At 39.4% G+C, this 26,947-nt stretch overlaps 2 protein-coding genes across 2 annotated transcripts; both read right to left on the reverse strand.

Moving 5' to 3' along the window:
• Positions 1–2,875: 2,875 nt before the first annotated feature.
• Positions 2,876–13,906, reverse strand: tmem201 (transmembrane protein 201). The gene is made up of 11 exons (XM_068306426.1): positions 13,699–13,906; positions 13,113–13,233; positions 11,739–11,933; positions 11,468–11,647; positions 10,138–10,502; positions 9,843–10,043; positions 5,836–6,056; positions 5,338–5,400; positions 4,948–5,241; positions 4,661–4,786; positions 2,876–4,419 (listed from the first exon to the last, which is right to left on the reverse strand). Exons 1-11 carry the CDS (start codon positions 13,806–13,808, stop codon positions 4,322–4,324), a joined length of 1,974 nt encoding a protein of 657 aa, XP_068162527.1. The 5' UTR covers positions 13,809–13,906; the 3' UTR covers positions 2,876–4,321.
• An 877-nt stretch (positions 13,907–14,783) lies between these two features.
• On the reverse strand, positions 14,784–15,899 carry foxl2l (forkhead box L2-like). The gene has a single exon (XM_068342496.1). It carries the CDS (start codon positions 15,870–15,872, stop codon positions 15,078–15,080), a length of 795 nt encoding a protein of 264 aa, XP_068198597.1. The 5' UTR covers positions 15,873–15,899; the 3' UTR covers positions 14,784–15,077.
• Between the last annotated feature and the right edge of the window lie 11,048 nt (positions 15,900–26,947).

The raw sequence follows: 26,947 nt of genomic DNA on the forward strand, positions 1-26,947 counted from the left end.
AGAGAAGCCAAAGCTGAAGCTAACATCTGTATTGACAGAGGTGTGGGGCAGTTAGTGGGGCATTCAAAGAAGAAGAAGATTTTTTTTTTTTGATTTTTGCAAAAACACTTTAATCTCATTCAAACATTTTGCAGTTTTACATTAGATGAAAGCATTTAAGTGTCTCAGAAGATCTTTTCCAAACAAACTTCAATCACATTTAACATTTAGAACATTTAGAACATTTAGAACATTTAGAACATTTAGAACATTTTACAATTTTTCATTAGATGAAATTTCAAAAACCCTAAACACTCAAAAACATTAAACACCAAGAAACAAAGGGAAATACAATATAAAAATTAGTGCATTATAACAGGAAGTTTGCAAAAGTGAGGTGGTCATCAACTAAAGTGCATAGGACATTTTTGTAACACCAGATGTTCCTAAAGTTATTCAGGTCTTTTGTCAATTTATAGAAACCAAATTCTAGTTTTAAGCGACATCTGATGTTACAGCAAAAAACAGTAGCTGCTTCTTGAGCGGTATCGTTTTCAATTTTCCTCTTCCTGGTCACATGAATTGCAAGTTTTGCCTCCCCAGAAATAAAATTTAAAAGCTGCCACTTTCTCTGATTCGATCTATTGTACCCAGCACCGTAGATGAATTTCCTGATACTAAAGTTTTCATTGAACAAGTTAAAAACATTCGTTAGAAGAGTGAAGAGCACTGCAAGTCTCCCACACTCACTGAAAGTATGAAAGACTGTCTCCTGAAGAGGACAGAAGGGACACTGGCTGGACACCGCAGGGGTGAAAACAGAGACAAGAAGAAGAAGAAGTTTTTTTTTTATTTTTGCAAAAACACTTTAATCACATTCAAACATTTTGCAATTTTACATTAGATGAAGCACTAAAGTGCCTCAGAAGAAGATTTTTTCAACAACAAAAAAAGAAGGCGTAAAAACAAGGGTTTCTGGTTTCATCTGGTTTAGTGGGGAAATATAATGCAGGCCAACATAAGTCTTGAACATCTGCAGTGTATCACACAAAAATCCGGTGGCTATTCGACTAAAAAAGGCTATTCAGAAGATCACAGTCCATCACGTCAAAGCAGTTCAGCTAAATAGTCATCAGTTTGTCGGTCGACTCACTGTTCAACTAAGACACACATGTCAAATATTTAATATGTACGAGATATTTAAGAATTCTTCACCCACCTTAGATGGTTCACCCTTGTGTTGCTTTCATACATGAAATCATTGTCAACATATTTTGGGTTATAAAAGATTAAACACCACTTTATTGTCCCTAACGGGGAAATTATCTCACTCTATACAGTACGTACTATACATACATATCAGTATGTGTTAGACATGCATACAAATTCTTGTACAGGCACTTGAAACAAACACACTAAGGGCCTGTAAGGATGCAAATTAGCATCATACGAGGGAGGCAGTGACGGTCAGTGACCTTGTGGTGTGCCCCAATTGAGCAGCTTGTATGGGGGACAGCGCCTTGCTCAAGGGCGCCTCGGCAGTGCTCGGGAGGTGAGCCGACCCCTCCCGCTGTCAGCTCACACTCCGAAGATGACCTGCAGGTGCAGGAATCGAACCGCCGATGTCTTATCACAGGACATCCAGGACATCTGCTCTACCACTGAGCCACTGCTGCCCCCACTGGTCGGTTATGACATGAATTTGCAATTAAATGTAAATGATCCATAAATATTCAGATCAGGTCAGTATTGAGTAAATGCACCTTGAGCTGCGATCATAGCACTAACTCTGTGTGGGTATGTCTCCCATGAATTGGATTGGATTGGATTGAGATCTGGGCTTTGACTTGACCAGCTTCAGCTGTCGATTCAATACTCGTCTATCGTGTGGCTCTGTGATGCACCGGTGACACGTTTGGAGTGTACCCCGCCCCTTGCCCGTATCAGCTGGGTTAGGTTCCAGCAACTCCAGTGACTGCAGAGCAGAAGAAGTGGCTGTGGACGACACGATTATGGTCATCATCAAGAAATTAGATGGATGACGAGTGGTCACAGGTGTGTTGGTGGCCTCCCCCTCACCGCTCTTCTTGCAGTCTCTAGTTTGAACGGATGGACAGCTCCAAGGAGGATTTAACCAACCTCCTGGCACTTCACACAACTTAATTTTCTTAAGTTTGTAAAAATCTGTTTTCACTTGAAAGAAGCTAGTTTTTGCAACAAAAAACAACATTCTGAGCATGATTTCATGTACTAAATCAACAAAAGTTGATTAGCACCGTTAACTCCTTGTGAGGTAACAGTGCTAATCACTACCGGTGCAGGGAATTGTTATGGGAGGGCAACAGCAAATATGATTGCTCTAAAAAGACCCCTGATGTGTGGCGGTTTTGTGAGCTGTATGGCATTCATGAAAGTTTCACTTTGGATTTATATATTACTTTTCTTCTATTGGGTTCCTCATTGCAACAAGTCATAGCCTTCAATCAAGATTCACGAAAAAAACCTGTCACATATTGTTTTTCTGTGAAGACAGATGTCGCTGAAAAAAAGTGACGAGCCTGTGACCAGCCTGTGACGAAAGAAGAAAAATGAATACAGACACAGATTCCAAGTATTTGTCACCAAACAAGTCAAATTTTTTCTATTGTCAATTTGAAGAAATCCAACAATAACATCATATTTTCTACCTTGATGCAATTAATCAGAAATTATAAATGTTCACTTGTTTCTAATTTGTCCAAATACCTGATTTACATGCTGAACAGAACAATCTTTAAGTAAAAAAAAGTCAACATTGTTGAATTTGCAGATGTGGGGAAATTTCTGAGCACAATTTTACAACAAAACCACTGGGTGGACTCATCAGATGAATCATTTTAATAACTTACACAAAGAATAACTGGAGAAAAAACACTTTATTAAAAAAATATTTGTTTCGTGTCAAACAATCTGAAATGAACAGACAAGAAAAGCACAGTATTCTTTAATTAGATTTTAAATACAAAAAACATGTATTGTAAACTAAAAATTTAGGTTTATTTCATTCAACCAAACACGATTGTTTAACAGCAGACACTTCAAGTAAAAATGCAGATGTGTTTACAGCATGTAGAGGAGCTACAATAGTTTAAAAACTATTATTCCTTCATTTTCTACATTGATCGTTTTATAGAAAATCAGATAGTTCCCCGTCATCTGAAAACTTTTGAGTACTTTAGGTCTTTTTATGAATTGCTTTGGCTTAAAATATCAACTTCAAAAAAACCAAAACAGAATACATACTTTGAATGCACACGGTAATCTAATGTGAAAATAATTATCCCAAATACCAAAACTTGAGATGCAAAACAAGCAAACTGTAAACTGCACATCTTGTACATTTTAAAAATCACAACTTTGTTACTTGTGTTATATCCACATACACACACAATAGCAAGTATCTGTGCTCTTCATCTATTACAATATCAATCTTACATTCAAATTGCGATACAACCAAACTAAAGAACAATGAGTGCAAAATCAACTTCATGCGTAGACGTTCAACTGAAAGATTCATGATCAGTCTTGAGAATTAGCTTCGTATTGCACTTAATCTTGCATTAACCTTCTTCCTGTCACGAACCAGTAAGACTGATATAATGTGATGTTTGTGAAGTAGTGTACGACTGTGTGCAACTTACATAAGAGATAGAAATGAAGAAAAGAAACCAACTGTTAACTTACATAACAAAACAATCAGACAAGAGTTTGACACTCTTCCCCAGAAAAATATACATGGTAAAACAATGGAAAGCACTGCTGCAGTGAAAATATGACACTCAAGTAAAATCTAGTCTGTACAAGTTTGAAAAATACAGCACAACAGTAACAATGCTGCCGTTTTCAGATATTTGGCTACTGTAGAGAAACAGGATATTCAGTCAGGATCAGAAATTACTAGTTTCAATCACTCTGAACAGGTAAGATGTGACTCTGAGTCCAGGCAGCGTGTGCCTCAACCATTACAGCACAGTTCACAGAGTGTTTTTCTGAAGCCGTCGAGCATTAGTGCATAACTTTGAAAACACACCTGTGTTCATTTCATGGTACAGTGACAAACAACATAACAACTAGGCCAGGTCACACAAGCCAAATTAGAACGAGTTGTCATGGATCACTTCTTATATAATGTCATCACACAACTGTTTCAAAACTCCAATCAAACAGGAAGTACACTGTCATATCTGTCAGGCGACGTGTTCAAACAAAAGTGACTGTCAGATAGAACATTTCTGGCATTGCAGAATCGCTTCCAGTTCCAGAGACGTGACTGAGGCTGTGTGACCAGAGACTCCCAAGCGGTTCATCCCCATCTGTGGTACACATAGAAACCAGCGAACAGCAGGTTGGAAGTCAGGCTCGCTAGTAAAAGACCCGGCCAGATAAAACGCCTCACCAAACCTGCAGATGTTACAGAGAAAGCAAATAAAGGGCACTGTTGTCATCATTATGCATCATTGATATGATGACTCAACGGTTCCTGCTCCTAATGAGCAACGAGTGTCTAATTCATCCTACTTCGGATAAAATACATTGCCAAAATATACCAGCTAAACACCACCAATCCATGTGCAAGACAGTTTTCTCTTTAACTCTGGTCATTGACAGTGAGATTTTACCTCATCAAAATGTTAACTATTACCTTTGGGAGAGCTGCTCTCCAGACCCTGTGTAGTGGTGCCCACTAGGCATGTGGAGGACCCCGAAGAGCTGCCACGCTTCTCTTCCTCCTCAATCACAGAGCCATCCTTTAAATACGAGCCCACATCTGTAAAGCACAAAAAGCAGGCAGCTCAGGAAGACCTATATAAAACCAAAACTAAGATGTTAAGAAATGTGAAATCTCTCCTTTGAGAAAGTTTAACTTCGCCATCTAGTGGCTGCTTCTTCTGAGATCAACTGAACTCAATAGTTGTTCACTGTACTCACCATTCTGGCTTTGAAAGGATGATACGTCATGAGAAAAGCAGCCACTGTAAACACATGAGCTCTGCTCCACCAGGTAGCGTGATGGAGACATAGGTGGGGACATGAACGGCGTGGCTTCTTGCTTGGCTGAAAAAAGACGGAGTTTCTGGCCACTGATGTTGAGCCGAGCGGGGCTGATGAGGGGCCGCCGGTGTCTGGCAGAGCCAGAGCTGGATGTGACCGACCCGGCAACTGAAGGGGAGGGAGACGGGCCTGGAGAGGAAGGGCGGCTGGCAGATTTAAGTGAAAAGTAATCTGTGGGGAAAAGCAGAAAAAATGTAGATCAGTAGTTAAGAGTTGACCAAAACAGGATTCTGTCAACCTCATAACAAAACCTAAAAGTTTTAATACCTGAAGGAGGAGAGTCCTTGTACTGTGAGGAAGGTCTGCTTCCGCTGAACAGGTAACCAGAATCTGAACATGTGAGAAATACAATATATGAACCGGAACTCCTGCAGTAATCAGTTTCTCAGAAGCTCAACTCCACATGAAAAAACCAAGCTAAACTCAACTAAAGCTGAAACCTTTTCTGCTAATCAACTTACATACTAAGTCATTTCAGCCTCGAATAATGCCCCATGAAAATTCAGTCAAATTTAAAATAATTTAAGGGGAGGCAATATCATTAGCTTAATGCAGACATTCTGTCTGTATCATCTGAGTATCAGCAAAACTGAGAAAAATAATATACACCGTATTACAAAACTATGGGTAATAGGCAACAAAGAAGCTTCAGGAATTTTCTAGAAAACATTTCTGATCCAAGTAGCTAAAGGGCTGCTGAAATACTTAACTTTAAATCAATCACAAGTGATTACACCCTGAACCAGGAAACTGTTTTAACATTACCTGTTCTATTGAGGGATGGGATGGTTCCAAAAGAGAGGACCCTGCTGAGGCGTCCAGGCAGAGAGGAGGGGGACGCCTTGCGCTCATGAGGGCCTTGCGTGCGGTTGATGAGCTTGGAAAGGTTGGGGGGCGGGGTGGGGATGAATGAATCTGACATTTCAGGACAGAGCAAAGGAGGCTGGCTGCCAAGAGGCGGGACTGCAGAATTACCTGAAAGGTATCTGTAACACAAGAGCAACGTGACACAACTCAACGTCCACGGCCTGAAACCAAATGGTAACACAACACTTACAGAAAATGGCTGCACAAAGACAATTTCTGGTTTAATGCTCAAGTTTTCAAATGTAATATCTGCTCCACACCTGATAAACACTGTTGGCATAAAAAAAATATATATATATAAAAGAAAGGTCTGAAATTAAATCAGTGCACAAAGTTTGTATCATGGGAGTTTGATTTCCATCTATTGCAAGTATTTAATGATGGCAGCTGAGATAAGGCTCCTTGCAGCTGTCAGGGCGAAACCCAACAGCTGCAAGGATCCACATGGTACAAACACTAGCAACACAGCAGAACCCTCACGTTTCCACAACACAGATGTATATTGTTACTGTTCAGTAATTCAAAATGACTTTTGAGCGAAAGATTAAAAAAACAAAACAAGAAACAACCCAACTAACGTCACGCAGTTTCTCTATTAAGCTCCTATTTTAAAAACAGGGAAGAACATACATACATACAAGAACAGAAGATGGTGTATTTATGCTGAAAACAAATAAGCAGGCGTGTCCTTTAACGAGTTGTTTATTACATTCCATGTACAACAAGCATTCCTACAAAGTCTTCAAACTGGAGCCTCATGTTAAAAAGCAACAAACATGCAATATCAAACACCCAAAACAACAAATTTTTGATTGTTCACCAAGGACAGAGCTCCATTGATTAGGCTGCTACAGATTTATACAGTTAAAACACATATTTGACTTATTACATTTTTATCAAGCACATTTATAATGACTTAAAAAAGCAAGTACTGCTTACATTGTGTAAAGTCTACCTGAATTTAGCATTGTAACCATTCGTTTTTTTAGTGTTTCTGGTAGCTACATAGCTATATACTACCCCTTAGTAACAGTGAGTGAGTACAGTATTTTCCGCACTATAAGGGGCACCTAGAAGCTTTCAATTTTCTCAAAACCGTCAGTAAGCCTTATAATCCAGTGTGCCTTATATATGTTTTTTAATAGGCCATTCATTGAAGGTGCACCTTATAGTCCGGTGCGCCTTACAGTGTGGAAAATACTGTAATAACATTACAATTTAAGCTAGAAGAAGTTTTACAGTCAACACTATTAAAACACTAGAAAATATGTTTTTGGCAACTTCATATTTCTGTAGTTTCATTTGGCAGCGATAATAAAGGTAAATTGAGATTAATGGTCGACACAAATGGCCAAGCAACATATGATGGGTTGATAGAGGAATGCTCTACAACCCACACGGGCTAAAGGGGGAAAAATAGAGTATAAGATGTAACTCATGTGTAAACAAAAGAAAAACTGTATTGATGTATGACGAAATACACAGAGTCCAGACTAAAGTGAGTTCTAATAAAAATCAAACAAAACTCAAATCAGTTGGGCAACTTTTCTCCAATATACCCAATGGAAAGTACAAGAATACACTCTAGTCTACTGGAGAAGACTTGTATGACATGTTTGAGTTTAAATACAATCTTTGTAAAGACTATGTGATGCAGTTAGTCGTACGTCTGCAAATTTTTTAGAACCATATTTGGAGCTACGATGGAGTCACATATATTTAAATAAACATAGAAAGTTCAATATTTTCGTCATTGCCAACAAATGTCATCTTTGATTTCTGTAAAAAGTCATGATTTCAAGCGCTGAGATAACAGCACCAACAGCACTGGTTAGAGAACTAACCAGCAAGAGAACAGCACAACTAGAAATCTCCCCACCAAACTACCAGAAAAATTATATAAAAAAACTCTACAGCTACAAGTTTGGACTGTTGTTTCACATTAATATCAAAATAAAATGTGCCTTCACTCAATACAATCTATAAACAAAACATTTTAGCAGGTAGAAGTGTAATGAAGAGCATGTGTTGAATACATCCAGTGTAATAAATGTATCAATGTCAGACTTGCAGTGAAAGAAAATACAATATTACTACAGTTGACTTAGAGGAGAAAGAGCATGTGCTTAATAAACCCCTTATTTATAGCTGCAAAGGGTAAAGCAGCATTTCAACTTTTAAAAGAACGGATATTCATTTTCACATCAAACATCTCCATTAAAAGAAAGAAATGAAAGACAACCCCCTTCTGGATATAATGTGGCTTACAATAGATGAGAAAGAAATTATGAGATCAAAACTAAATTGACTTTTCTAACTTTTGATTTTTTCCAATTTAACTTGCACCTACCAACATGGCAGATGGAATTTTAAGAACATTTAATCTAAAAGTATTACGTATTATAAAAATAATAGTAGCAGGATTTAGTGACAGGATGACATGATGCAGGCTATTTGATACAAATGTCAGGGTTAGATTTGGTGACACACAGAATGTGGTGGACATAGACAGTGGGCGACTGGTAGAGATGTGATCTGCTACTAATGCATGAGTGACTACCACTACAGCTCCACTACTAGTCCCACTACCACGAGAAAAACTCCCCCCAAAAGACCTGGATTCTTATGCTCAGCAGTGCACTAACTTTCAATAGTGTCAGCCAATGATCACATTCACTTGGCGATTATAAGCGAATCTCAAGATTCACTTGTGCAGGCCGTGATGCAGCAAAGCCACAGAAAATTACAAGTCACACATAATTAGCTTAAGTAAAGGTTAAGATGGGCCATGCACCACTTTCATAATCACACACATATGATAAAGGGTTATTTAATGTGCCCTTAGTTTGGTTTACAAACCTCACAAACTAGCAGAACTCTACAATGAAAACAGAAGTATAGAATGTTTAGTTCACCAGACGGCTGTCCTGAGTGGACAAATCACCTCATGAACTTTCGGTTCACTATTGCAAACACTCTAACACAAATTAAAAGAGCAGATGAGGACCTTGTGTTTTAAGCAAAAACAAAAAGTATTATCGTCAAAACTTAATTTCTTTCAAATGGCACAAAAGATAAAGTCATTTACCATTTCAAGTTTGTCAATAATCTAAGGCATTTAAAAAAATGAGAGTTTAGATTATGGATTATTCTTACATCGATATACACCTACATTATATAAACAAAATGCATGTCAGGGATTACAAGCTTTAAGTGAAATTCATACATCATTTGCTGGCAGAGGAAAAAGAATGGAGAAGAACTGTTAAAAAACACGTCTTGCATTATAAATGACTTCTTTTCCCAGACAGCTACATGGTCAGGTATTAAATTGGCAATAAGGACATGAATCAGTCCATGTAATAACATGTAATAATGGACTAACCAGAAAAAATTGCACTGACATCTATCTCACTATGATTATAAACACACAAACAGAGCCTTCCTCTTCTGATTGATAAACTGTTTTTAGCACTAAATTTGTTTTCAGACTGTGGCTTCAGAGGAGTGAATGCTTTAGAAAAAATTCTGGCTTATCTTCGATTTAAAATTGTATGAAAGGAATGCACAAAAACAGATGTGATTATTCAAAAATAATATTATGGGATGGTGCGCAAAGACATCAGGAATTAGTATTTGATGGAGCTATAGTTATTAATTTTATTAATCTAACCAGGTGTTAATAAATGAATGAGTACCTTCAAAACAGTCAGAAACATTCAAGTGTAAAGCTGGATGCAGAATTTACACAAGTTCTGTACTTGAATATTAAATGGCTACTTAACATTGTGATGGTCACTTAATTGGTACTTTATAATATGATTCTTTTCAGTTGCTTTCACTGATTCTGGAAAGTTCCTAAATTTCATTTGTAATAATTTCAACATTGCTACTCAGATTCTGACCTTCGATATCTGGCTCTTCTTGGACCAAGTGATTTTCGAGTTGCCACAGCAGCAGCAAAGCTGACTAGGCAACAGAGGAAGATGGTGCAGAGCGTGGCTGTGTCAATCCAGTCCAGGGCATCAGTCCAGTAGCTGTCAACCAGGTGGAGGCAGAGGATGACAAACCACAAAACAGAGGCCACAGCATCGATCCTCCTCAACCTGAAAAATCAGCAACCATGAGTTGGCTTTTGCTTGAATTAAACTTCTTCAATATTACTCTTCATGTGGAAATTAAAAAAACTGGAATGATTACCTCACAGGTCCGGCTAAGAAGACACCGGTTAGACAAGTTAACAGACCCACGGAGACGACAGCAAGCTGGTTGTCTCTTCCATGCTGCCATGCCAGCATGGTGTGTTCAATGACCTTGTCTGGGATCATCTCCAACAGACCCTGCCACAGATGCATGACTACACTGCTTTCAGCGATGAAGGTCGAGTTGTGGGAAGGCTTAGGTTTTGGAGGAATCGCGCCACCACTTAATGTCTGAGAGCCACTGGGAGAAGTGAATTGGTCTGGCAGTTTAGAGAAAGACGTAGCAACCAGGAAAGCACATATCAAGAAGGCAAGGGCCCTTAAAAGGATGACGGCCCTGGAAGAGGGGACTGAATTGGACATCTGCGGGAGAGAGAACACATTTTATTGTAACTATTTTCACAATATGAAAATCAACAAGCTATTAAAGAACTTCTGTGAATGGTAACAGCAGCGTACAATGCACAGTTGACAGTGAAAGAGATTCATGTTGACAATTTGATCAAAGGTGATCATATTGATCAAATCCAATTAAACCAACTCACTATCAAACTGTCTTACTGGTGTGAGGGGAAATCCTAACCCTACACATTTTATACACACGTTTACTCCATCACACATACCACAAAAGAAAAAGTCATTCAATTTAAGGTATACGTATACAAAAGATGTGCTAAAAGCTTAGATAATAGATGCATAATAACAGGTGTCTGATTGGCTGTCACTAGTGCAGTTATAGTCCAGCACGCACCCTAGTGACAGAAGAGAGGAAGAAGCATTGAAATTAAATAAACCACTAAATTTAAATAAGGAAACTGCTCTGCAATTTTCATCTTGACATAATAACATCACCTTCACAAGGCGCATCATTTGGTGCAATACGGATTTTGTTTACATTTAGTCAAAACGCAGGCTTCATCTTGTCCCCCATTAACTGTGTGTGTGTGTGTGTGTGTGTGTGTGTGTGTATTTTTCTACCATGACCTTCAGCTCACAAAGCAGCAGAGAGGAATGGAGTCAGAAAAGTAACCTGTTCACTACAATTTTCTTTTGCTAATATTGGCAGGACGTGGTACCTAACTGCCCATAAGTTGACACCCACAAAAAGCACAGCAAAGTACAAGAGATAACTTTAATTTCTATTCTGCAGCAGTGCTTAACTGACACAGTTTGACAGAATTTAATAATAATCTGATTTGGAGTTTTTACCCAAGCATACAGTAACAAAACACAGCATCAAGCTACTCTGTTTTATATCAAATAATTCAGTTATAACTTCACACACTTTGCTTAAATGACTGCAGTTTTGGACTTTGGTCTGCACTGACCTTTACAAAGGCCTTGTCTGATTCTCTGCTGCGTCGAAGTTGATGGTTTAGGAGCACTGTTCGAAGTTGTCGGTTTTGATATTTGATGTAGTACTCCACTGCGGTCTGACACGGTCTGCATAGTTTAAAGGTCTGCTCCAGGTGGTGCTTGTAGGCTTCAATTTCTTCATCATAGTTCTCCTGCAAAAAGAAAAAGAAACTGATGTTTAAAATCACTAATCAAAGAAACAACATAGAGTGCTTGCACAATGAAAGAAAACTAGTTACGTACATCATCCCTTGGGATAAATGACGCCAACTGTTTGATCTTCACAGTCTGGTTGTTATTGCATTTCCTGCAGAGCAGCATCTGACAATTGACCCACTGCAGTGTACTTGGTGCATCAGATGAAATAGGGCCACCAGATACTCCATGGTTTAAATGCTCCATATACTGAGCTGGGATAGGTTTGTTGTAATCTCCATTCTGAAAACAAAACAGATCAACCATAATAAATATTTAACTGTATATGTGTGTGTGTATTATACACAATGTTCTCGTTTGCATGCGTCCTTGATGCACATTTTTTTCCATTTCTCCACTTAAATTTCGAACATGGAAATTGCCATTATGACTCACCTGCATGATTCTGCCTTATTAAAATTGACGAAATGGCAACACGACGTCAGCTCATTTTACACGCTGCAGTGAGAGCGAGGAGTTAGTTAGACCCTCCAGTGCAAGCATAAGCTCCTTGCACTGGAGGGTCCTGTTAGGTTTTTCTGTCTGTTAAAGCGCTTTGTAATGTCTGCTGATAGGATTAAGTGCTATGAATATAAAGGTTGATTGATTATCACCATGCTTCCGAAAAAGGGAAAACCAAGTGACAATGAGTGCTTTCTTGAATACAAATCAATCAAAAGTTAATGAAGAAAAAGAGACAAATATTACTGGCAGATAAATGTGTGTGGAGAAGCCAGCTGAGTGCAATGTCCACAGGATAATACAGTACAGTGCGCCCTCGCACTTCAACGCTCGCGACTTCAGCTCATCGCAGATTTTTGGTAGGCAGTCACGTGATACCGTACGTGCATTGTATTGGCTGACGGCATCCGGAAGTACACGCCGTTCTGTGAGTCTCGGACTTATGTGAGACACAAAGTGCTATAAACAGTCGATAAGAGTATGGGAAAAGGTAATACAGATAGAAGGTGGTTTAATATCAGTATGGGGAGGGTTCATAAACGTTTAAATTACACTAAATAATAAGGAAAATAGTTTGATGTTCTATCGCTGAATTCGTTAATCGCGTGTAGTTCCTGAAAGGCATTACCCGCGAGGAACGAGGGCCCACTCTATATGAATTAAACGATAAAATATGTAATTTTACTTGTCAATTTAACAGTTATGACATTGCTATTGATAAAATCATTTGAATTAACAGTTTGTTTGGTTTTTATATTATACTATTGGTAAAACTCAATACGTATGCTCAATGCGTACGCTTCTACCATATATTCTGATATTGTTTTTGGAATGCATAAACATCATGTTGGGATGCACAAATTTTTTACACACACACACACACACACCACAAAATTATATGATCCAGTTAAAAGAATTATTTTAAAAATTTATAGGACTCAAGTACTTCTGGAAGCTTACCTCCTGAAAACCATTGTACTGATCACAGTTAGGGCAGTCCCAGCAGTTTCTGTTCCCATAAGGAACCACAGTGTTCTGATTGCAGAACCAGCAGTTTACATGTGCATGAGAAGGTTTCTTTCTGCAAATAAAAGAAGTCTTTACATGATTTCACAGAACAACACTCCGATGGAAAGTCCTTTTGCAAAACTTAGGGGTTATTTTCATAAGCACTAAACAATCCTGTTGAAGCATGTTTTAAAAACGCAAGCACACAGCATATTTTACAAACACAAAAATGCAGGCATTCATACAGCGAAAATACATTTAAAGAATGTTATAAACTATAGTATGGTATTGATATTATATAGTTAGAAACTATATAATATCAAGTTAGTTAGCACCTAGCAAGCTAGCAATATTAGCAGCAGGACTAGCGTTTGTAAATACACCGCACTTAGGATCAATAATTGGAAACTTAAATTACAGTACAATTTCATGGATGCCACAATTTTGAAACATCAGACAAGCTTAAATAATTGTCCGACTTGCAGAATGTTAACTAGCCTTAGCTAAAAACATTGCTCGGTGAAAACCCTGGAGTTACCTGGTGGCAAATTTGTATATCAACGCTCCACCGGCGACGAATGCCGTCGCTCCCACTCCTCTGTACATTAAGTCGGGATACTCCGACATGAACTGGTTGAACATCTCCATGTCCACCTAAATTAGTAGTGAATAGGTTCAGAAAACAGACAAACTTAGCTAATATTATGAAGGTAACTCAAGACATGACCAGATGCACGCACGCGGCAAAAGCGTCTCCTTTTGTTCACGCCCATGTGACGGAAACGGAAGTTACGTACAAATTAGGAAGCGTTCCAATATCTTTAAGCATACTTTCGTCACACTTAATAAGACCGTTCACCGTTAAAATATTCATATTTAAGAAAAACTTATTTTTTTAAAAAATTGGTAAAATGAGTTTCCTACGTATTAAAATGTTTATCATAATGAAAATAAATCACATACGCAACGCGTAGTGCAGTCGATAAGGAGTGTTGGAACGTGGCGAGAATTCGCGTCTCGTCTGCCCTCGCATAGCCCCCTCCACTACTACTATAGTACTACAGTAATACTGTACACTACAGTATACCGTTCACGACAAAACTGGAATTAACCAGTTTAATAAAAGCATGCACTATATAATATTCACCTATATTTGCATGATAAATTATATAGAGGATATTGAAGTAACAAATATTGCTTAACTTCTTACTTTGACAAGCATAACCCCAAATAGAGATATGAAAATATTCCAGTTACATAAACATACATTATAAATATTCTATTAACTATTTGGATAAGAGACAAATTGACTATTTGTCTATAGTAGCTACACATTTAGCTATTATTGAAACAGTATCAGTTAGTGAATAATAGAAAAATCAATGAAAGCAGTTGATGCTAAAATAACATTTTATTTGAACAAATATGATGTATTTTACATCATGTAAACATTCAGAATGTGAATAAGAAAACTTATTCGTGCAACCATCTTATGCATAGCCACTCTGGGAAAAGACCAGAAAGAATGAAAATAAATAACAGAAATACAAAAGCATACCTTATCAAAATAAAAAAAAATAAGTAAACAACAAAATTTGAGAAAATATAAAAACACCAAGAAATATAACATGTTTTGGTTTCAGTGTAACTCTCCAACAACCGAGGCATAAAACTAATCCTCACATGAATCCGTTGCCTTCATGTAGTTCGTTTTTCATTGGTCTGGTTTCTAAAGCAAAGTGCTTGAAATATACTTATATATAGCGATTAACGTATATTTTTACACAGCAGTCTATCAAAAAAACATTTATTCTATTTTCAGGAACGTTATAACTTATAACAGCTGAACTGAAATGGTAAAACAGACGAACATTGAGTCAGATAACTAGTTTTCAGCTGTCCGAGTATTTGAACCGGTTACAGGTCAAACGAGTGGCCGAGCAGCTCGCCCTGCCGGACGAAGGGGTTCAACTGCGGGTAGCTGCAGGGCACCGACACGCTGGCTCCCTCGGCGCTCATGGGCTGGACCCCCCCACCGCCGTAGTGACACCCGCTGTGTTGGACCAGCACGGGGGGCTGGCGGTGGTAAACTCCATAGGCAGGGTGGTGGAAGTGAGGCGGGGGGCAGTAGGGACTCACCGGGCCGCTGGGGGACACGCTCGGCGCGTGTCCGGCGGGGATGTGGGGCGCTGGGTATCCGGTCACCGGGGGCGAGCTGGGCTGGCACACGCCGCAGGGGCTCACGTACGGTTGCAGGAATAGCGGCCCGGGATGGTCGTCGGTGCTCCCGGTCAGGAAGGGTTTGTAGGGTCTCCTCACCCTCCTCCGCCGCCGGTAGTTCCCCTTATCGAACATGTCCTCAAACGCCGGGTCCAACATCCAGTAGTTGCCCTTCTTCTCCGCGCCGCTCTGCCGGGGCACCTTGACGAAGCACTCATTTAGAGACAAGTTGTGTCTGATGCTGTTCTGCCACCCTTTTTTATTCTTCTCGTAGTAGGGAAACTTCGAGATGATGTAGTGGTATATCCCCCCCAAGGTGAGTCTCTTGTCGTTGCTCTCCTTGATGGCCATGGCGATGAGAGCCACGTAGGAAAAGGGCGGCTTCTCCGGCGGGAGAGTGTGCGGCGTGCAGCCGGGTTCAGCATGGGGGGAGTTGGAGCTGATGTCCAGGAGCTGCACTCCCTGATCGCTGGGGGTATTCTCGGTGTCCATGGCTTCAGGTGTCTATGCGGTTGTGCGTCCTGATGGGACAGTAACAGTCTGCTGAGAGCCAGGCACACTTTAATTTGTTCACAGGTGCACACACTCCACCCACAGGTGCGGGACGCACAGACGTCGCGCTTCTTTCATCTGGTGGGTTTTCCCACGCAGATTAACCCACTTTGTTTGGGTACGGCTCAGTTTGTTGAAGTTGAAACAGGGGTCACACGACTGTGTTTTAATAATAATAATAATATTCCTCTTTGAGGCGGCTGATCAGAGACGAGGTTTCCAACGTGTTGACGATTCATCGCGTTTTATGTTCAGCCTTTCATTTAAGACAAATCATTCATTATTGGTGGCGACTGTCTTGTGTTTTGCTGTGTTTGTGTATGCGCTGCGATTATGGCACCTTTGGAAATAAGATCTCAATTTATGATGCATTAAAAAAGTGAAGCTTAGATTAATATTTTTCGATATTACATTGTTTACAAGAAAATAAAGAATATAAAAAACAACAACTGATTTCATCTTCAGTGACCCAACAAGTATTTTAAAAGTTGTTTAACTGTGCAGATAACAACCCTTGCAATTTATTCTGTTTATTTTTGTGGATTTTAATCTGTTATTTATTTGATTTTAAATGTCAACAACTGAGATGAATCTGTCACTCATAATTTGAAGGTGCAAGGCTTAATCTTTAAACCACTTATACAGACAGGAACAACAGTATTTTAAAGCACATGATCCAGGAATTTAAAAAAAATTTAATTTCATTATTGTATATCAAATTATTTCTACCACATGTGCTTTCTTATAGCTCAACCCTCTTGCTGTCATAAATAACCTGCTACTGTTTTTAAAAAACTTAACTTAAAAAATTGATTACGTTTATGAGATTGACCCTAACATTAGAAAAAGTGAAATGTTGTCTTTATTCACATTTCCATGTAAGCTGTAGAAAAAAGGGTACAATGATTGTCTTCAGGTCAAAATGACCCAACAGTCACACTGAGTTGAAATCAGTTTTATTTTCACACCACAGAATGTAAGAATGCTTTAGTTCTCTCTCAGATCAATCAGTAGCAGAGGTAAACCAGACCAGACAGACGGTGTTCTCATGGACTGCACTGCCTTTGATCTGAATCAAAAGTGACGACAATGCCACTTTGTGGATTCCCAGAGGCAGAAGGTGATGCAGTTGACAGTCCCCCAAACACTCTCTGCGCTGAAGCCATGAGTGCATGTTATAATAATAAAAAAAATCTAGAGTTGATTTTTTCAGATGTCCAGCAAGACAACTCTAATTGAGAAGAGGAAGTGGCAAATATATCAGAGAAAGAAGATGGTGAGGAATACAACCCAGAGGATGATGAATTATCTTAAGAAGAAGAAGAAATCCCTGAATCTGAAAGAGAGGCTTTCCTATTAAAAAACAGCAAAATAAAATTGTATTCTGTATATGACAAACACGACAGGGGGCAGAAAAAATGTGAAAAGCGTGACGACAGGACTCCCAAAGTGTGCTGTTTCTCATGCTCTTGATATTGTTGCTACATTCTGTTCATCACACCAGCATTAGAAACAATAATCCTGGAGATCACAAATCTAGAGGGTTTTTGCAAATATGGAGACAGCTGGAAAAGGAAGGATGAGACTGACCCACATGCCTACTTAGGACTGCTAATCTTAGCAGGTGCATGCAGGTCCTGAGGTGAGTCTATGGAATGGAATTGACCACCCACTATGGAGTGGATGGTCAATTTTCTGAGCCTCAATGCCACTCAAACTCTTTCACTCCTACTCAAGACTGTTACGATTTGATAACAGTGAGTCAAGATCAGAAAGACGTATGATGGACAAGCTTGCAGCCATGTGGAAGAAGTGGGTGGGTCATCTGGAAGAAGTGGGTGGATCATCTGGAAGAAGTGGGTGGATCATCTGGATCCTCAGGTCAACCCAGGGTCTAACCTGAGGATCCAGATGCTACAGCTGTTGCCCCAGCTAGGGCAAGTAAGAGAAAGAAATGTCAGTTCTGTCTACCAAAGAAGGACTATAAAAGTCATGCTGTGTGCTGCAGGTGTAAGAAATCTGCAAAGGCTGTGCACTTGCAAACTGCCCGACATGTGCTAATGAGTTGAATGAGTTATGCTTCTTGGTTCACATACTCACATTTTTCTATTGTATTTTTTTGTACACTGGCAAAAACAAAACAAAAAACGACCAAAAGAAGCTGACTCTTTCGGATGGACAAAGATGCATTCAAAACTACTTTTGTGACTTTTCTTTCTTATACAGGAAATAATTTTAAAAAATGACAGCAACAGGTGATGTCTTGAATAAATGCAGTCTTTCTGCCAGGTCAAGAGGAAAAGCTCAGGAATTCACACAATTTAAGGTGAATGACAAGGTGTTTCTAGAAGAAATATAAAATTTGGTGTTTAAAATTATATTAAGCTGCTTATATTGGCGGTTTAGTGAAGACAGGTCTTTTTAACCAAGAGGATAAGGGGTGTTGTATACAGAATATGAGCAGAGAAGCACTGTAGGCATCAAAGCCCACATCCAGTAGGGAATGAACAGCAGACCTGTATGGCTGCTGTGGCTAGATAATGATCACTGCCCTCACCAGACTCTCTGTCTCCCACGAGCTGATAGGGAAACAGATCGCAAAAAGTCAGCAAGTGCAAAGGCTTTGGTAAGGGATAGAGGACATATCATGTGGCCCATTGTAATCACTGCAAGGTTATCAGTCAGAGTGAGTTGAATATATTTCATTAAAAATGGCAATTTTAGCCCATTACAACAATTGTTTGATTGTAAAGTCCAAAGTAATGGATCCTTCTAATAACACCTTACAGAGAAAAGTGTTTTAAATGATGCATCAGACATGTGGTCTTTTCCAATGTCATAAAAAGCTACATATTTCATGTAATAACTCCCCCCGTGACCCGCTGCGGTGGATAAAGTGGAAAGAAAATGGATGGATGGACGTAATAACTCCATCGTCCATAAACTGAAATTACACTTATACACCAACAAATTACCTTTCAATAAGTTTATGAGTGCTGACTAGTAATAGTAGTAGTAATAATAATAATAATAATAATAATAATAATTATTATTATTATGATTATAATAATCATAACAATCGTAAGAATCCACACTTTATTAATCCCTCGTGGGGAAATTCTCTTTACACTCTACACTCTCACACATGTACATATATGTGTTAATTACAGCACATGGTTACAGGTTACACGCCCCTGAAACAGGCGCAGCACACTAGGGGCCTGTATAGTATAGAAGTACATATAGAGGCACAGGGGAGGCGGGGTGATGGGTCGCGTGAGGAAATCACGCCCCAATGAGCATCTTGTAGGGGGGACGGCGCCTTGTTCAAGGGCGCCTCGGCAGTGGCTGGGAGGTGAGCCGACACCTCCCACCGTCAGCTCACACTCCGATGAATCTCCTGGTGGGAGCGGGACTCGAACCACCGATGGCTGGGTACTAGTACTAGTAGTAGCAATAGTAGTAGTAATAGTAGTAGTGTTGTAGCATTATCACTAGTAGAAGCTGCAGTATTCTAGAGTTTAATTTGCTGCTGATAAAGTACATTTAATAATAATAATAATAATAATAATAATAATAATAATAATAATAATAATAATAATAATAATAATAATAATAATAATAATAATAATAATAATAATAAAAATTATGCTGCCCTGTTAGTTTTGAAGATACAAAAACCACAAAAATAATTTACATATTTTGTCCATAATTCAGAATACTTCTCACAATACTTTTGCATGCACAGGCACAGGTTTAGCTTGTTAGCAGCAGTCAAGATGAGATCTTGGAAGGAAAGAATAACTTTCGACCTGCTATGATGTGGAACTTTCCTTCAGTCATACCTCAAATACCTTTTATGCACAGATGATGATTACACAGCTGCACTCGCCTGCAACATGTGCTCACCTTAAAAGATCAGGTGACTCAACACCTTCTTTTCTTCCTGTAGTCTGACATTGGTGGGAAGCTTGTAAGATAAGAGTCTTCAATGCTCCATACTGTTAAGCCCAAGGAAACAGGATACTCGGATGTTAAATGATGAGATGCATGAGTCCAAGGTTTAGAATTTTTTCCTATTCTGGCTTCCTAAAAATATAAAACACATAAAGACAGATGGATGTCCTCAGAAGAGAAATTGTTTATATTTATATAAAAGTACTGGTAAATCTGTTCACTCAGATTTACCAGTATTTTTCATTTACCAATTCAATAGTGTGATATCATCTCTTGAGTCACTTTGCTTTAGGTTAGTATTTTGCATTATTTCAATTATCCCTGCACATTATTCCTTTTTTTGGAAAATACATTGTGAACTGTGGTCATGGCAGTGTTCAGGTGTCCTACAACGCTGAGTCAGCATTTACAAAATCAAGACCCTGAAACTGAGGCATGGTTTAGTGATTTACATTTGTGCTTAAATTCTGAAATTTCAAACTGACCTCTTGAGAAAGACTTGATGCTTTGGCCCTTCTTATTGTTCAAACTTTGTTTTGGTCAGGTTCTTTCACTGGCTTTTTAAGTGTGTCAGCAGGGTTGCATGTGCACACGGCATAAACGTGTAGTTTGACTGCAGTGGTGCAAACAGGTATGAAATTTACTCACGAGGGCACCCGCAGAGCTGTGATTAGTGATAAAAGGAAACAATAGCTTGTGCTGTGACTTCTGTCCTCACATACGTGAATGTGACAGCCATGGTCAACCTAACGACTTACAGTTGCTTTAAGAATGACTCCCAGGCCTCCTTAATCCATGGATTATGGAACATCTGACACCTCTATGCTCTTGAAAGACTAATCAAACCAAATAGATGTGATGCAATTCTCTCAGACAAAAAAAATCACATCAAATTAAAATAAGATTAAGACGAGGGGTTAGGGAAAGGTTTTAAAACTACATTTCTTTTTCCATTTCATATGAACCCTTGTCAGAGCATGGACATTTCATGGGCGATAAATATCACCACTTGTCTGAATTCTCCTGCTAGGTGCAGCTCTCTCAGAGGTGATGAGATGCAGGGTTCCTGTTTAGGACATGATGTCATTGAACCGTGCCTCCTCCCACAATGCATCTATTTGCAAGGATATACATGACAGATTGTCAGCCAGTTCTGTGCCAATCCGGCCCTGCAGCCCACATATCCAGTAAACCACTCCCAACTCCGATCTCTAGCCTGCCTTTCACACAGAAGACTCACAATTCAGAAAAGCTTTGTTTGTAGGCATGATTGGCACTTTGTTACAGATTTGTTGTAGTTGACATACATGATTATGATCATGATCACACTCTTACCAAAGACTCCAACAAAATGAACAAATAGGAGTTGAGCCCATGAGCCAGTATTTTTTATCATGGTAGAATCTAAATGTCATACTCTCAGGTTTGTTTGAGTTAAAGGTTGTTGGTCCCTCCTATCTACAGTATAACCAAAATACAATCTCTGCCAAGATAGCATCAACTAGCATTCTTAAGTGACAGATGGCATACTGACGGTTCCAGTTTAAAAAACAACAATAAAAACCCCCAAATAGTATCTATTAAGAGCGCGACAGTGCACATATAGTTTCACCAGACAGTGCTTTTTAACTATGCCTTTTAGTTTGCTGATGTTCTCACTTAAAAAGACATTGCCCCACCGTAGGGAATAATTACACGACAGAATCAAACCACTAGCTTTCTGTTTGACTTGTTTATTCCATCCTGTTGGCATATGCAAGCCAGTGTTTGAAGCAGTTTGTCTAATTTTTCCACAATTTATACACCCCTCTTTCTTCCACATGACCTCACATAACTAGTGTGTAAGTGGAAAATGATTTTCAGCTAACTAAACTGAAAATTTAATTTAGAATGTGTTATGTGACAAAGGTCAATTTAATCTCTCAAGCAGCAGAAAGAAAATGACACGTCCACCCCACAGTTATCACAGTTATCACGCTTAATTCACAAACATAAATTTGTTTCTCTCCTTCGCCATCTTGTGGAGCCAAATAAAACCACAACAGTAGTTTGCCTGAGAAGTTCAATGTTTGTGCCATGAATGAAGTGCTACGAATGAGGGCCAGCAAAGATTCAGCTCCAGTCGCAACGTGACAATATTTAATGAAATATGCATTACAATAAGATTTACTACAATAAAATTTGCTACAGTAAAATTATAATTTCAGTTGGACAATATGATCAAATATTGCAAGACTGACTTTGATGACCCAAAGGTTAAATGTCACCGTCATCAACAATCTGAAAACAAACAGGCGGAATCACAGACTGAATACATGAGTGGTGAGATGGTGACATGCAGGAGGTGCTGGAAGGATCAGCTTACTGTCGCCAAATGGAAAAAAATAGGCTTAAAGTGGAGGGGGAAATCAGGAAGGAAAATTTTGAAGGGGTAACATAAGAAGATGCAGTACTAAATTAATATAGAAAGGAAATAGGGGAGCTCAACTTGACATGAATGACTAGACCAACAAAAGTAGGGGAACCAATGAGTCAAAAATAATGACAATAAAATAATACATGATGTGTGAAGAACTAGTTACGATATGAGTAGAAATCCTTCAAAATAAAACAAGAAATAGCTTCTAAAATACAGGACCACGACAGAAAAGAAGTGGGGAAAAATAAGTAGAATAAATACAGATATTGATAAATTCATATAAATAGTGTTTCAAATGGGTAATTCATATCAAAATGACAGGAAAACTGTCTACAGTAGTCACAATCAGTGTGAGTTGCTGTCCTGTTGTGATTACTAGCTTCAAAATGTGTGCAAATGTTGGCTGGTAAAGAACATTTGTCATACCGATTACTAACTGAATTTTCTTGCTTACAGAATCATAAGCAATTTCTTAACCTTTTAAAATACATTGAAACAGGTTTTGTGTTATTTGAAGGTAAACAAAGCTTTCATTTCCAGCCTCATGGCTGCACACCGTTTTGTTCAGTAGAGGGCAGCAGACTAACACTGTTTGAGGCTCCTGAGGGAACTCCTGAAGGTTGAGTTAACCTGATGCTGTGTGGTGCGTGACAGGTGTACTATGCAGAACTCGATTATTGGGAATGAACATGTTGTTACTCTGTGAATCAACAGTCAAATATCTTTCTGCAGAATTACTGACACTTGTTAAATTTTTCCAAGATTTATGTACCTAATTCTGCAGTACAGACACTGTTACACACTTCAAGTACAAGTGACTGACATCATTTGTTTGGATGACTTTTTTTTTACTCCCAACCCCAATGCACACCCTACCAGAAAATAAAAGCAAGTAAAATGTCACCGTAAAGCATTTTGTTCTTATGTTTGTTCAATGTGATGGACTTATGACTTAAACCTCAAACAATAACCCCAGGCAATGGCTGACTTTGTGATTCCTTTATATGAGGGGCAAATGTTGTCAAAAGAGCTTGGCATCTGATTTTACCGAGCAAGAACAAATTATAATGAATGGTTTGTCTGTTAGATGTAATCTGCCATAAGACCACTTTGGTGCTTGAGGCTTCTTTGTGTCATTCCCTGTAGTGACTCCATGGTGGTAATGCTCTACTTGGGCAGAAGGGTGGTAAACAACATCCAACGCTGGACCTGGTGACCCCTCAGTTTTTGTCATTTTGACACGTCCCGTTCAAAATAACTTTGAAGTTAAAGACAAAAAGAGGAAAATGTATCCCGTGCTCTTTGGAATTCATGTGAAGCACAAAAACAACACTTCATCAGGGGTACCATTCAGTGTTGTGATCAGCTATATATGGGGGAATTTAAATGAGAAGCATTGTGTGAGGGAAAAGCCAAAGAGATTTGTCTCATCCCTGGCCCCTTCCTCCTTTTTAACCATCCGCTCATGAGTGACTTTGATGTGGACAAGATGATTGAAAAACAAAGCAGCGAGGCTTGATTTAATTCCAGTGGAGAATAGGTTAGTGGCATGAGTGGGTGGGACAGGGAAACAAGGAGGGAGAATGCAGTTTCATAAGGGAGACACAAGAAAATCACATTTCAGCCAGTGTATCAATCTGCCAAGAAAAGGAACGGAGTGAAGGATGGAGGACAGAGGGAGGGCGAGGAGGAGACACAGAGTAGGGTGAAGTGAGCGGGGTGTGAGAAAAGGAGCTCCAGTTGATCGCTCTTTAGAAAAGGCCCCCCACTCTCCTGCTGGGTCTTGCTCAGCTCTTGTCTTCCTGGTACAATGCTGGTTGAGCAGCAGCCCCCTCCACCCACCTAAACCCCCCCCCCCCACTCGCCCCCCAACTGCCCCCCATGTGCTGGGACTACACTGACAGCTTGGACCCCAGACCTTAGCATATGGGGGCCAGACCAAGTGGCCTGCTCCTCAATGTGCTCCACAGCTGGGGCTCTACTGGAGTGGGCAGTGGAGCTTCATGTAACCACATGTCCCTGACTCCTCACCCACAAAGCTCCACTCCGTATGGGTGTAGACAAGAAAACTGCAAGGGTGCAAATTATCCAACAGGGCTCATTGCTTTCTAGGACAATAAGATTTACATTTAAAATAATAAAATAATTACATTTAAAATGGTTTTGCATTTAGTCTAAATCCATGGTGTCACCATTGCAAAGGTGAAACAGCTAAATGACATTCATCCATCAGTTTCTGGATATGTGCACCACTACTTTTTGTTCATATTTTCATGTCATATTTAAGAATAAATGTGAAATAAATGTAGACAATTCCATCGTCTTCCATCTTTTCTACATTAGTCATTTAAGACTGAAACATTTACTTTCATCTCTGAGCATCTTTAAAAGTGTCTGAACTCAGAATCACTCTGCAGTGAAGAGTAATGTTCTGTTTGAGTATGCACGATCCAGATCCAGATCATCAGTCAGGCTTACCACCATCCAGAATGCCTTTCTGCCTGTGAGACAAATGATGGAGGAGGTGGTATTGGTGTGTTTTCTGACACTGGTGTTCATGAGCAAGTGTGTTGATATGAAGGACTTGTTGATTTTTGTCTGTATTTCTTCTAAATGAAAGAACGTCTATGAAAAATACAGTGAATTGATTTTACCTTATTTCTTTTGCTCCAGAGTGTTCATGTCCATAAAAGAGTCTCACATGTTGACCTCTGAGCCGAGTTATGGCTGCACAAAGACAAATAATATTCAATAGTGTATTGGTGACAAGACATGATATACTGTGTGCATAAAATCTGGTCCAGCATTTAAAGGTTTTTTCCTGTACACCAAATACATCACGCTCACTACAGTATAGAGCCTATGAGAGCTATTTAGAAATACTTTTAGTCATTCAAGCTTCAGATGTAGTCACAAGTCCTCATAGGCACATTCAGGACTTGATTCCTTCTCTCAGTCACCCCAATACGCTTAAACACAGTACTGAGGAAATTACTGAGGAAACATGTTCTACTAACATAATGTTGAGGTCTGTAAGCTGCATCAAATGTCAGTTTTTATTTGGGCATTGTCAATAAATACACGGCCTGTGGGTTTATTCAACTTCTGTCGGGCCAAAATTTGGGACGTGAATTTTCTTGATTTCAGATCAGCATGTTTTGTACAATCATCATAAATCAAACTATGAATCAAGTACATGTGTTGTTTGCAGCGAGATGATTTGACCTGACCTCACCTCTCAGTTTTGATTTGAGTAGAGTAGAGTAGAGTAGAGTAGAGTAGAGTAGAGTAGAGTAGAGTAGAGTAGAGTAGAGTAGAGTAGAGTAGAGTAGAGTAGAGTAGAGTAGAGTAGAGTAGAGTAGAGTAGAGTAGGACTTTACTCATCCCTTCAGGAGGTTCAATCAGGGAAATTAGTTTCTCCGTCACATTACACACAGCACAGTATGTACACAGAAAGAAAAGACACACAGAAAGTAATGCCAACACCAAATAGAAAGAGTAATAAATAATAACCCACCAGACAAAGAGAATAATAAATAATAAATAACCCACTAAATAAAGGAATATATAAATACGTCCAGCTGGGAGGAGACCTCGGGGCAGACCCAGGACCAGGTGGAGGGATTATATCTCAACACTGCCCCAGCGACCCGACTACGGATAAGAAGTGGAAGATGGATTGATGGATGGACAAATACAGAGACCTAAATGGGCTTAGGAATAAAAGGCCTGAATAAATAAACCTGTCTAGGTATGGACTGAATATTATATTATATTAGTGTGTATATTGTTTATTTTTTACATTGTTTGAACAGAAGTTGACTCATAACAGGAATATCTGGGCATTTTGATGCTAATAGGAGCTTTAACCACCTACTTAACCACATGGCTCTCTATACAGCTCCAGTCATCCCCATCCTGGTATGTGTGTGTGTGTGTGTGTGTGTGTGTGTGTGTGTGTGTGTGTGTGTGTGTGTGTGTGTGTGTGTGTGCGTGCGTGCGTGCGCGTGCGTGTGTGTGTGTGTGTGTGTGTGTGTGAGAGAGAGAGAGAGAGAGCGAGAGGGAGAAGGAGAAAAATAATCATGTTAAAAAAGATGATGCCACTCTTCTTCATGATTGTGCATCTTATAAATCAATCCCATGCAGAGTTATGATATTTTTAAGGTGATTAATGGTTGGAGGGATTTTGCTCATTATCTATCTGGGTGGCTCTGACAGTCTTGTGTTGGTGGAGTCCAGGGTCACCACTTAGCAATATGACCCTTTAATACTGTGGGGATGCTTGCTGCTTGGCCTGTCATGGCACAATACAGTGCAGGAGCAAAGACAGGTGGTCATTAAAACTGCTGTAATCCCCTTTATGAATAGCTCATGGGCAAGGACACACAGAGTGAAAAAGCAAAGGATGGAGGGATGGGGAGAGAAAGACAAAGGGTTGGAGACAGACAGGACAACAAGGGGCGACAGAGGTGAGGGTGGGGAGCATTTGATGCTTGGCCTACGGAGCTCTTTAGCAGAGTCTGCAGGCCATGCTTCAGAGCGGATGTGTTAACAGTTTCAGGATCAATGGAGGGAGAAATCCCCACAAAGGGTGGTGTACAAATATTGTGGGAAATCCGTTCGCTCTTTAATATTTCAT

The sequence above is a fragment of the Antennarius striatus genome, chromosome 2 (assembly GCF_040054535.1).
Source record: "Antennarius striatus isolate MH-2024 chromosome 2, ASM4005453v1, whole genome shotgun sequence".
Lineage (NCBI taxonomy): Eukaryota > Metazoa > Chordata > Actinopteri > Lophiiformes > Antennariidae > Antennarius > Antennarius striatus.